General features: G+C 44.8%; 1 protein-coding gene across 1 annotated transcript in view; it reads right to left on the bottom strand.

Moving 5' to 3' along the window:
• THBS2 (thrombospondin 2) overlaps window positions 1-12939 on the bottom strand; it is a 471688-nt gene that overhangs the window by 113370 nt on the left and 345379 nt on the right. The window contains exons 17-18 of the mRNA XM_077283271.1: window positions 10672-10906; window positions 549-776 (exon numbers count right to left, since the gene is read on the bottom strand). Of these exons, the coding sequence (XP_077139386.1) occupies window positions 549-776; window positions 10672-10906 (463 nt within the window). The remainder of the gene's footprint in view (window positions 1-548; window positions 777-10671; window positions 10907-12939) is intronic.

The following is a 12939-nucleotide window of genomic DNA, read 5'->3' as shown; positions in this document are numbered from 1 at the left end:
CCCCTGGGTGAGTATAATCTAACCTCTTTTTCTCCTCTTTTAGGTAACATCGGGGGCTTATCTACTGTTATTTATCTTGCGGATACTGAGCATCTCCGCAAAATAAATAGACATGCTGTGGTCTAGAAAGAAGCACCGCATGTGCGTATACGCAGGTCTGCTGCCTGCGTGTTTTTACGCACAGTAGAGATGGGATTTCATAAAATCCCCTCCAATATGCTGTAACATCTGGACACTGTGGATTGGACGCTGCGGCTGTACGCAGCGTCCAATCTTCAGCAAATACTGAAGGAATACGCCCTGTGGAAACAAAGGGTACCTGGCCTTCAGTGACCATATTAAAACAAGAAGGTTAGTGTACCAAAAATGTAAATGTTCATTCATATAACATAGTGTTAAAAATCACACGACTGAAAAATGATAAACGTCCATGCAGTTCAGCTTATTCTCCTGCCACATTTATCCAGAGAAAGGGAATATAAAAAAATGATTATTAGTACACACTTTATTCTTGCAAATTGAAAGAAAATGAAAATACATTTACATACCCACAGCTATTCCTGGATCAGAATTGGCAGTCTGAACTAGTTCTTTGCCCTGGTGGCGTATGACCCAGTTGGGATCAATTTGTGCTGTTCCCTTTGGATCCAGAGGAACCATCTGGAATTTTCCAAAATCTGTTTCGCTGATTCCACTGTTTTCTGGGCAGACATCATAGTTATCAGGAATGCTGTCATTGTCAAAATCATCTTTGCAGGCATTACCTCGGCCGTCACCTGTAAAATAATATATCATGTGACATTAATACACTGTATGTCAAAAACAGTCTATCATTTTTCAGAAGAAAAGAAAAAGCTAAATGCATTTGTTTCCCATAAAACACTATTCACTTTTTTTCTTGCTGTGAACAGTTTTGGCAGAAATATTGGAAAGAGGTAGATCTCCTAACCATTATATTTTGGCATGCTGTAAGGTATGTAATTTAGCAATGAATGGCTTAGGCCTTTTATCCCTGACATAGTTGCCTGCAGTAACATTCCGTAATGGATATATAATATGAAGCGCATATTATTTTGGCTTCACTATCAGGATCAAGATACTATAAATCACAAAATGTGCTTAAGGCCATTTGTCATTGCAGATGAAAAATGTGTATTTTTCTCAAATAAAAGCTAATGCAAGATAAATAATATGGAGAACTAAAAGTTAAACATACAAAAAGAAATTACTTTGAGCCCTAAGATTTGATTAGCTACATAGGTCGTAGCAGATATAAAAAATCAATCTCTTGTTTGGCAGTAGTCCTTAAGGATTAATGCATAGTTATTCAACTGAGCTATTATTAATTATTTATATAGCACCATTGATACCATAGTGCTGTACATGAGAATGAGTTACATACAAAATACAGATATCACTTTCAGTAAACAAACTAACAATGATAGACTCGTACAAAAGGGAAAAGGACCCTGCCCTTAAGGTACCTTCACACTAAACGATATCGCTAGCGATCCGTGACGTTGCAGCGTCCTGGCTAGCGATATCATTTAGTTTGACACGCAGCAGCGATCAGGATCCTGCTGTGATATCGCTGGTCGTTGAACAAAGTTCAGAACTTTATTTGGTCATCAGACCGGCGTGTATCGTCGTGTTTGACACCAAAAGCAACGATACCAGCGATGTTTTACACTGGTAACCAGGGTAAATATCGGGTTACTAAGCGCAGGGCCACGCTTAGTAACCCGATGTTTACCCTGGTTACCAGTGTAAAATGTAAAAAAAACAAACAGTACATACTCACCTTCGCATCCCCCGCCGTCTGCTTCCCACACTGACTGAGCGCCGTAAAGTGAAAGTGAAAGTACAGCACAGCGGTGACGTCACCGCTCTGCTGTTAGGGCCGGCACTCAGTCATTGCAGGAAGCGGACGGCGAGGGACGTGAATGTGAGTATGTACTGTTTGGTTTTTTTACATTTTACGCTGGTAACCAGGGTAAACATCGGGTTACTAAGCGCGGCCCTGCGCTTAGCAACCCGATGTTTACCCTGGTTACCCGGGGACCTCGGCATCGTTGGTCGCTGGAGAGCGGTCTGTGTGACAGCTCTCCAGCGATCAAACAGCGACGCTGCAGCGATCGGCATCGTTGTCGCTATCGCTGCAGCGTCGCTTAATGTGACGGTACCTTTAGGGGCTACATTTTACAAGATAATGAGGAAGGAAACAGTCAGTTGGGGGTTGCAGTATCTCAGGTGCTGTTGATATTGCAGCGTGGTCATCGGAGGTTCTAAGCTTTCTTGAAGAGATGGGTTTTCAGGTTCCTTCTGAAGGATCCGAATGTGGTGGATAATCAGACGAGTTGGAGAACAGAATTCCAGAGGATGTGGAGAAGTCTTGGAGGCAATTGGGTGAGGAATGAATAAGTGTGAAGGAGAGAAGGAGGTCTTTGGAAGACCAGAGGTTAAGTGAGGGAAGATAACGGGAGATTAGTTATGTATGAAGGAGAAAGGATATGGATGGCTTTGTAGGTCAGTTAGTAGTTTGAACCTGATACAGGGAATTGGGAGCCAATTAAGATATTTGAAAAGGTGGAGAAGCGGAGGAGTAGCAAGGAGAGAGATGAACTAGTCGAGCAGCAGAGTTGAGGATGGACTGGAGAGATGCAAGAGTGTTAGCAGGTAGGTGACAGAGGAGAATGTTGCAGTAGTCGAGGTGAGAGATGATGAGGGCATGCACAAGCATTTTAGAAGAGAGGGTTGAGGACAATAAGGATTATGGAAATAATTTTGAGCTGGACGCAGCAGTAGGTGTTGAGAGCTTGAAAGTGCAGTTTGAAGGACAGGGCAGAGTCAACGGTTACTCCGAGGCAGCAGATTTCCGGCATAGGGGAAAGTGTGATGTCATTTATTGTGATAGATCAGGTAGAGCAGATACATGAGATGGAGGAAAGGTAATAAGTTCAGATTTGTCCACATCGAGCTTCAGGAAACGAAAGGAGAAAAAGGAGGATATGGCCGATAGACACTCGGGGCTTTTGGAAAACAGAGAGGTGATGTCAGGGCCAGAGAGGTAGATCTGAGTGTCATCAGGGTAGAGATGGTACTGGTACCCATGTGACTTAATGAGTTGTCCCAGGCCAAGGGTATAGATGGAGAAAGTAGGAATCCTAGGGCAGTGCCTTGAGGGACTCCAACAGAGAGAGAGTGGGATGAGGAAGCAGTGTGGGCGTGGGAGGCGCTAAATGTGTGATTGTAAAAGTATGTAGAGATCCAGGATAGGGAAAGGTCTTTGATGCCAAAGTAAGAGAGGACGTGTAGTAGGAGACAGTAGTCAACTTTGTCAAAGGCAGAGGACAGGTCTAGAAGGAGAAGTATAGAGAATTGTCTGTTGGCATTGGCTGTAAGTCATTAGTCAGTTTGGTCAGGGCAGTTTCAGTGGAATGGTGGGGGCGGAAGCCAGATTGTAGGTTGTCAAAGAGCAAGTTAGATGAGAGGTGGGAGGAAAGTTCAGCGTGAACACGCTGCTCAAGGAGTTTGGAAGCGAATAGGAGAAGATATGGGGCAATAGCTGGACCTACCGATTGGGTTAAAGGATGGCTTTTTGAGGATAGGCGTGATTGTGACATGTTTGAAAGCAGAAGGGAAGGTACCAGAAGCTAGTTATAGGTTGAAGAGATACTGTAGGTTAGGGATGGTATGGGGTCAAGTGTACAAGTGGTGTGGTGTGAATTGGAGAGGAGACTAGTAAGCTCTCCTTCAGTGATCTTGGAAAGAGAGGTTATGGGGTTAGGGCTTTTGTATGGTGGTCAAACAATAAAGACTTGCCTTTATGGTCAATCCTTTTTTTGAAGTGTGTGGCAAAGTCCTCAGGAGAGAAAAGGGAGGTTGGAGGGGGCAGTGGCGGGGAAGACGGGAGTTAAAAGTTTTGAATAACTGTTTGGGGTTGTAGGATATGGAAGATTCGAAGGTTGTGAAGTAAGCCTGCTTAGCAGACGTGAGGGGTGAGTTGAATGTGAGTGTTGCTTGTTTGAATGCGGTGAAATTATCTTGAGAATATGTTTTCTTCCAATGCCGCTCCATCACCCTGGACACTTGACACAGCTTTTTAGTGAGGTTATTGTGCTAGGGTTGTCCATTGATTCATCTCACTCTGTCAAGTTCAAGTGGGGTGACCACATCAATAGCTGATAAGAGCGTGGCATTGTAGAAAGCAGTGGCACTTTCATGGAGTGAAGATATGGATGCGAGTGGTAGAATAGAGTCAGAGAGTGTGTGTGTCTAGATGTGCAAGGTTTCTGTGGGGGTATACTAGATGCTGGACATGGGTGACACATAAGGACAGTGATGAGAATGTGAATAGATGGTGGTCAGATAGTGGGAGAAGGGAGGTTGTGAGGTTAGATAGGGAGCAGAGTCAGGTGAAGATAGGGTCTAATGTATGCCCCTCTGTATGGTTGGTTGAGGAGGACCACTGAGTAAGTCCAAAAGATGAAGTAAGCGACAGGAGTTTGGAGGCTGATGAAAGGCAGATGTCAGTGGGGATGTTGAAGTAACCCATGATGAGGGTCGGAATGTCATCAGAAAGAAAGCTAAGAAGCCAGGTGGAGAATTGGCCAATAAAGGCAGTGGCTTGGCCTGGAGGTCGGTATATGATGGCCACTTAGAGGTCGTAGGGAGAGTAGATGTGGACAGAGTGGACTTCAAAAGAAGGGGGAGGATAAGGGAGGGTAGAGATGTGATTGGGTTGAAGGTGAAATTGGTAGTTAGCAGGAGACCAACTCCTCTACCATGTTTGTTGCCAGGGCTATGAGTGTGGGTGAAGAGGAGGCCACCGTAACACAGCGGAGCAGGGGAGGCAGTGTCGGAGGATGTCAGACATGTTTCGGTGAGGCCCAGGAAGGAAAAATTGGAAGACGTAAAGAGGTTGTGAATCACATGGAGCTTATTGCAGAAGGAACGGACGTTCCAGAGTCCTACAGAGAGAGGGAGCAGGGGAGTGGGCGTGCATCAGGGGCACAGGTTTTACATAGGAGAGATAGCAGTAGTTCACATTAGGTGGGGAGCAACAGGAGGAGAAATTAATTGGAAGTATCAGCTGTGGGGGACCAGGATTGGGAGATATGTTGCCAGCAGTGAGGAGAAGCAGAGAGAGGGAGGGCAGGTGGGAGAAGGAGAGTAGCCAGTTTGTTTTATGTTTTAGTAGAAAAGATCTGAGGGAAGGAGACACAATTATTTGGTTAGAGGGTGCTGGAGTTTGGGGAAGGCGAAGTAGAGTGAGGATTAGTGGAGAAAACACTGTAAGGGCATATGTAAGTATAGTGAAATAGTAAGTGTGGGGAAAAAGAGTAGCCAACTACATTTACTAAGCAGTGGTTACTCGCATCTTCTGGTCACTTCTGGGCCATTTTTGGTATATTTTGGCTGTGCACTTAAAATCTTCACTTTAAGAAGCTGCAACAGAGACCTCTTGCTCTATATTTATACAATTTTAATTGCACATTAAAGATACCAGCTAAGAAAAGAAGGGAGGAGTCGCAGAGAGACAGGTATGACAATTAAGGCTTACAATAAGGCACATAGTTTTTTTTTAAATGTTAGCAACTAGAAAGTGATTATTCAAGTAGGCTTTTAGTATCTATGTAGTCTGTGACTTCTGTGTTCCTACATTTTACCAACAAGCATATTTAAAGGGAACCTGTCACACCCCCAGGCGTTTGAAACTAAAAGAGCCACCTTGTGCAGCAGTAATGCTGCATTCTGACAAGGTGGCTCTTTTAGTTATTGGTGCTGTAACTGCAGAAATAATCCGTTTTGTAATTTGTCCTAAATACCTTTCTTCAGTCCTGGAGGCAGGCCTTTCCCCCCCTGCTGCAGATGCCACACAGCCGTCACTCAAGTCTTCTTGGCGCCGGGCGCCGCCTCCTCGGCGCTGTTTTAAAATCAGCCGGCGCCTGCGCTCTTTTGTCATGCCTTGGGCAGGCGCAGTGAGCGTTGCCCTTCCTCTGTCCTCATATGCAGTCTAGCTGACTGCGCCTGTGCGGCCACCCTGCCTGTGAATCCCAGCCCCGCAGTGTGAATAAATCAGAAGACACTGCAGGGCTGGGATTCACAGGCGGGGCAGGGATTCACAGGCAGGGTGGCCGCACAGGCGCAGTCAGCTAGACTGCATATGAGGACAGAGGATGGGCAGGGCTCACTGCGCCTGCCCAAGGCATGACAGGGGGGGAAAGGCCTGCCTCCAGGACTGAAGAAAGGTATTTAGGACAAATTACAAAACGGATTATTTCTGCAGTTACAGCACCAATAACTAAAAGAGCCACCTTGTCAGAACGCAGCATTACTGCTGCACAAGGTGGCTCTTTTAGTTTCAAACGCCTGGGGGGGGTGACAGGTTCCCTTTAATAATCCCTGTAACAGCCACTAAACTGGAAATGCATTATTGTATGCAACCAATCATATCAATGGCTCAATGGCTGTCCATATAACCAAACTGAGATAATCCTAACGAAAAGCAGGTAAACACAATTTGCCTTGGTTATATTATTATTATTTATTTATATAGCACCATTGATTTCATGGTGCTGTACATGAGGCTGGTTACATACAAATTACAGATATCACTTACAGTAAGCAAACTAACAATTACAGACTGATACAGCGGTGCGAGGACCCTGCCATTGCATGCTTGCATTCTACAGGATGGTGGGGAAGGAGACAATAGGTTGAGGGTTGCAGGAGCTCTTGTGTTGGTGAGGTGGTAGCTTCGGTAGTGGTGAGGAGGCAGCGGGGTAAGTGCAGGCTGTAGGCTTTCCTGAAGAGGTGGGTTTTCAGGTTCTGTCTGAAGGATCCAAATGTGGTTGATAGTCGGACGTGTTGGGGCAAAGAAATCCAGAGGATGGGGGATATTCGGGAGAAGTCTTGGAGGCGGTTGGGTGAGGAGCGAATAAATGTGGAGAAGTGAGGGAAGATATCAGGAGATTAGTTCAGAGATATATGGAGGAGATAGGTTATGGATGGCTTTGTAGGTTAGTATTAGTAATTTGAACTGGATACGCTGAGGGAATGGAAGCCAGTGAAGAGATTTCCAGAGGGGGGAAGCAGAGGAGTAGCGAGGAGGGAGATGAATTAGTCGGGCAGCAGAGTTAAGGATGGACTGGGGAGGTGCAAGGGTATTAGAAGGGAGGCCACAGAAAAGGATGTTGCAGTAGTCAAGGCGGGAGATGAGGAGGGCATGCACAAGCATTTTAATAGATTCTGACATTCTGAAGATCTTTTTCATACCTCCAATTATAAGACTATGTTTACACAGCATTTTAGCATATATTCAGTGGATCAGTTAGAATGTATATCCAAAGATAGCAAAATGAGAATCGGCTATAAGCGCTGATGGGGCCATTGACTATGAAAATGCAGTTGGAATCAGTGTGATCATTTGGACTTAATTTTTGCCCATATACGTTGTGAAAAATATGGCGGATATAATTTCATGCCAATCGACTGTATCACATCCGTGTGAAGCTCAGACAGGACACCTGGTCCAGGTGGTACAGTATCAACAGCTCCAAGTGAAAATGGTTACATCCCCAGCAGCCTAGTTTGTGACAGGGCCTTTATGGCACAAGTAACCCCTTCTGGGAGACCAAGCTGCTTAACTGCTTGAAAGAATTCCCATAGATGTACGGGAGCCTTAATTTCATAAGGAGTTATCGTACGTCCTAGCTATATACCGGTTACATTTTTGAGATCTCTGGAATGGGCCAAAAGCCCGCTGAGGTCTTGGTCCATTCTACTGCCTGGGGTGGGGAAATACGTAGAATGGCTAGCAGAAGTGAGGGAGTGAAGCAATGTTTGGGCTCCAAGTGTAACGTGGTCCCAGCTGGATCCGATGGCACCAAAACTGCCACCCTATGACCTTCTGTAGAAGTTATGATCTATCAAAAGTTTTGGAGTTGCAGCTTCCAGAGTTAGGGAGAGGGGAAACTAGGACCATCCCGGGGGGAGTGAAACTAGGACTATACTGGGGACGGGAAAGGGAGTAACTGACCAAGGGGTTCATGTGAGGCTGCAGCCCACTCTTCACTTCTAAGGGATGTCAGGCCCTGTATCGTGTTGAAAGAAACTGGAAAAAGCTGGCACCCCACACCTCCCATGTGCCTGCAAGCACCAAGGCCTAACATCAAGATGGTAACTGAGTTTTGTTTCATCTGCTTATACTTAATGCACTACCACCAGTATTTGTATATCTGACCACGTATATGTATATCCATTGGGTATATACTGTTTTGTCTAGTGTGCACTTAAGGATATTAAATATCAAATTTAAATTTGGGATGCTCTTTTATCTCGATCCACATGTACAGGTTCTTGGCTTAACATCACATGCTACTGGCACTGGTTCCTGCTAATGGACCAAACTTATAGCTAACAAGGAACTAGTGGCAGTCATACTGGGCTGGCAAGGGGTCTGTCAGCCTGTCAGGGCTGTGAGCGAGTGTTGTGCCAGCCAGTAATTACGTGAGCCAGCCTCTCTCACTCCCCGTGCCTCTTTGTGCCCATGTGAGTGTCTGTGTAAAACTGTGCAAAGCTGAATTTGCATATCCCCAGGAGGTACAAAATGTCACATTGGTGAAAGTGGGGAGACCGTAAAGCATGACCTTCCCCGACGTATTAGTGATGTCAGGCGGGACTGGGAGGTACGGTTCTTCACATACACCTATTAAGGGCAGCCACCAAGACGTAGTTGACTACATCTTACTGCCCGACTCAACTAGGCATATATGGACAAAAATCATGTCAAACAAAGCACACTCTGACTCCGTCAGCATCAATATCAATGGACCCGAAATTGCACACACCCGAATCCTAATTTGCGTGGCTTTGGATGTAATCTCCGAATGAGCCACTGAATGTTTGCTAATACGCTATGTAAACTTATCCCAAGTCTCAAAATATACATTTTATCTAACAGCTATGATATAACCCAGAACATTAGTTCATTAAAGTATTTTGCTAAACAATAAGAATAATGCCAAAACTATTTTTGGCACCACACATGCTGAGTTGCTGTGAGGCTGGAATCACACAGTACTATGCTGTGCTGCACAAGATTTCTATGAAATAATGACAGTAAATAATTCACATATTAAACAACCAGCTGAAGATGAAAAGCTTTTAAGGCTGAACAGTATCTCACGCAATGCTTTCCTTAACTATAACATATCATTTTGCTTCTGTACCTCTCTCATAACACACAAGACAGAACGCCTCTAGGTATAAAACTTTATTGCAGCACATCTGCTAACAACAGTCTTTCATGATAGCAAGAAATCAGCAAAAAAGTGAAATAAGAAAACAATTAAGTAAAATAACCAAGTCAATAAATAAGCAAAAACTTTACAGCTTGTGGTGCAGTGACCAATCTTACAGCCAGGGGGCGCTGTGTGTGCGCTGCAGGATGCGCTTGGATGTATAACTGTGTTGGTGAGAGAAAGTCTGGCAGGATTATAAATGGCTGGTATGTGTGTCGCAGAGGAGGACACTCTGCGCTGTCAGTCTAAAGATATGTTGTGTTCTGGGACCTGTAGTCCCACAAGTAATTGTATAGTTCTGATGGGAGACTGGCGGGGCTAGTTGTGAGAGATGGGAGGGTCAAACTAGCCACACACCCATGGGAGTGGTTACAGGTATGTAGTGTGACCAGGGTGTGGGTCACATGTTCCTGTTAGGTTCCTGTGTAGGGAGCTGTTTGTTCCTGTGCAAGGTCCTGGACGGTCAGTGTTGGAGACTCATGGGAGTGGAGTCGTCCTGGAAGCACCTGGAGACCGTAGACCTGGACGGCCAGTGTTGGAGACTCCTGGGAGTGGAGTCGTCCTGGAAGCACATGGAGACCGTAGACCTGGACGGTCTGTGTTGAGGACCTGGGACTGACGTGAAATCAGCATGGGGAGTGGAACTCCTGAAAGGTAATCCTGGACAAGGGGATTGTAATATATGGCAGAGAGGTTTATCTGCGACATGAACAGACTGGTGGTCGTGATAAGTTCATGGACATAATGAAATAGACTGTATGTCATGTGGTTTATGAAGTTTAATAAACCAGATTTGACCAGATTTGTGTGAGGTACCGTGCTTGAGTGCTTGAATCCTATGCCAAGCGAGTGTCCCCCAACACACTCAGGTAGAGTATCACCACAAGCTATTCTGAAAAGCTAATTCAATGACGACAAAGAATTTGGCTTTGTTTATTTACAGTTGTCACTTTTGCAAAAATGGCCAGAAAAAGAGATTTGTAAAATAGTTTGTCTAAAAAGAAAATGGGGCAATGGTAGGAATGGTTAAGCATTTGATGTCCCAACAGCTCCAGCACCGTCTCACTGATGCGCAGAAAATTCTTTGTTGACAGGGCTACAGCAGTAGCAATTTTTTAAACCACCCATTTAATAACTCTCTTAGTAAGTAAATCATAATTTATACTTTATTTATGCTTATATTGCTTTTCTCATTAAAATTGTAAGTTCACAGATGATTGGTTGTATTCTTAGTAAACCCCAAAAAACCCATAAATCATCAATACAATTATAATTCATCCAATAGTGAAATACTGCATAAAAACATTATGCACCTATACTGTATATCTATCACATTAAGACAAAAAGTTGTTCTATAGTGTCTTACCATCATAATCCTTTTGGTCAGGGTTATAGACTAGACGACAGTTGTCCCGATCATCTGGGACACCATCATTGTCATCATCTGAATCACAGGCATCCCCTCTTCCATCCTTATCATGATCAGCTTGGTTTGCATTAGGTATATAAGGACAGTTATCCAAATTGTTCTGGTAGCCATCCTCATCAATGTCTTCATTGTTATCACATTGGTCTCCCACAAGATCATTGTCCACATCAGTCTAAAAGTAAATAGTCATTACAATAAAAGAACAGCTGAGTAAATAACAGGGAGTTTGTGTGAAATGCAACAGATCACCTAGAGAACTCCTAAGGGTACTGTCACACAGTGCCATTTTGATCGCTACGACGGTACGATTCGTGACGTTCTAGCGATATCGTTACGATATCGCAGTGTCTGACATGCAGCAGCGATCAGGGACCCTGCTGAGAATCGTACGTCGTAGCAGATCGTTTGGAACTTTCTTTCGTCGCTTGATCACCCGCTGACATCGCTGGATCGTTGTGTGTGACAGCGATCCAGCGATGTGTTCGCTTGTAACCAGGGTAAACATCGGGTAACTAAGCGCAGGGCCACGCTTAGTAACCCGATGTTTACCCTGGTTACCAGCGTAAACGTAAAAAAAACAAACAGTACATACTCACATTCCGGTGTCTGTCCTCCGGCGTCTCAGCTTCTCTGCACTGTGAGCGCCTGCCGGCCGGAAAGCGAGCACAGCGGTGACGTCTGACGTCACCGCTGTGCTTTCCGGCTATGGTGCTTACACAGTGCAGAGAAGCAGAACGCCGGGGGACAGACACCGGAATGTAAGTATGTACTGTTTGTTTTTTTTACGTTTACGCTGGTAACCAGGGTAAACATCGGGTTACTAAGCGCGGCCCTGCGCTTAGTAACCCGATGTTTACCCTGGTTACCCGGGGACCTCGGCATCGCTCCAGCGCCGTGATTGCACCGTGTGACCGCAGTCTACGACGCTGGAGCGATGATCATACGACGCTGCGACGTCACGGATCGTGCCGTCGTAGCGATCAAAATTGCACTGTGTGACAGTACCCTTAATGACAGAGGGGCTGCAATTCCAATTTTTGTGCACTCTTTAGGCCATGTGCACACGTTCAGGATTTTTTGCGTTTTTTTCGCGTTTTTTCGCTATAAAAAACGTGATAAAAACGCGAAAAAAACGCTTACATATGCCTCCTATTATTTACAGGGTATTCCGCATTTATTGTGCAAATGTTGCGATTTTTTCCGCGAAAAAATCGCATCGCGGAAAAAAAAGCAACATGTTCATTAAAAATGCGGAATTGCGGGGATTCCGCACACCTAGGAGTCCATTGATCTGCTTACTTCCCGCACGGGGCTGTGCACACCATGCGGGAAGTAAGCAGATTATGTGCGGTTGGTACCCAGGGTGGAGGAGAGGAGACTCTCCTCCACGGACTGGGCACCATATAATTGGTCAAAAAAAAAGAATTAAAATAAAAAATAGTCCTATACTCACCCTCTGATGGCCCCCGAAGTGTTCCCGCCTCTCCGGTGCATGCTCTCTCTTCGGTTCCTATAGATGGTGTGGTTCAGGACCTGTGATGACGTCGCTGTCTTGTGATTGGTCGCGTGACCGCTCATGTGACTCACGCGACCAATCACAAGCCGCGACGTCATCACAGGTCCTGAACCACACCGACATCTATAGGAACGGACGTCGCTGAGGAGATGTCTGGGTGAGTATAACCATTTTTTTATTTTTTTTATTATTTTTAAACATTCTATCTTTTACTATAGATGCTGCATAAGCAGCATCTATAGTAACAAGTTGGTCACACTTGTCAAACAGTATGTTTGACAAGTGTGACCAACTTGTCAGTCAGTTTTCCAAGCGATGCTACAGATTGCTTGGAAAACTTTAGCATTCTGCAAGCTAATTACGCTTGCAGAATGCCAAAAAAAGCGAAAAAAACCGAAAAAAAAAACCGCAAAAAAAAATGATTACTCCTATAACTCTTATGCATTGCTGAACATCTGAAGACAAGTTGCTATGTTGTTTTGCAATCTGGGTATTGTAACCTCTTCATGGTATAATAATCTGATATAGGAAAAACTATTTGACCCCACTCAGGAACTCACTTAGTATTGTGAAGAGGTATTTCCACCACAGCAATTCACAAATGAGATGGGAATACAGGTCTATGTGTACTAGCCACAGTCTCGTTGTCATGACTCTGTTGCCAGGTGTCCCGGGACTAGGGGCTCCTT

The sequence above is a fragment of the Ranitomeya variabilis genome, chromosome 2 (assembly GCF_051348905.1).
Source record: "Ranitomeya variabilis isolate aRanVar5 chromosome 2, aRanVar5.hap1, whole genome shotgun sequence".
Taxonomy (NCBI): domain Eukaryota; kingdom Metazoa; phylum Chordata; class Amphibia; order Anura; family Dendrobatidae; genus Ranitomeya; species Ranitomeya variabilis.
The sequence above is the reverse complement of the archived record's forward strand: the minus strand, read 5'-3'. Positions and strand labels throughout refer to the sequence as shown.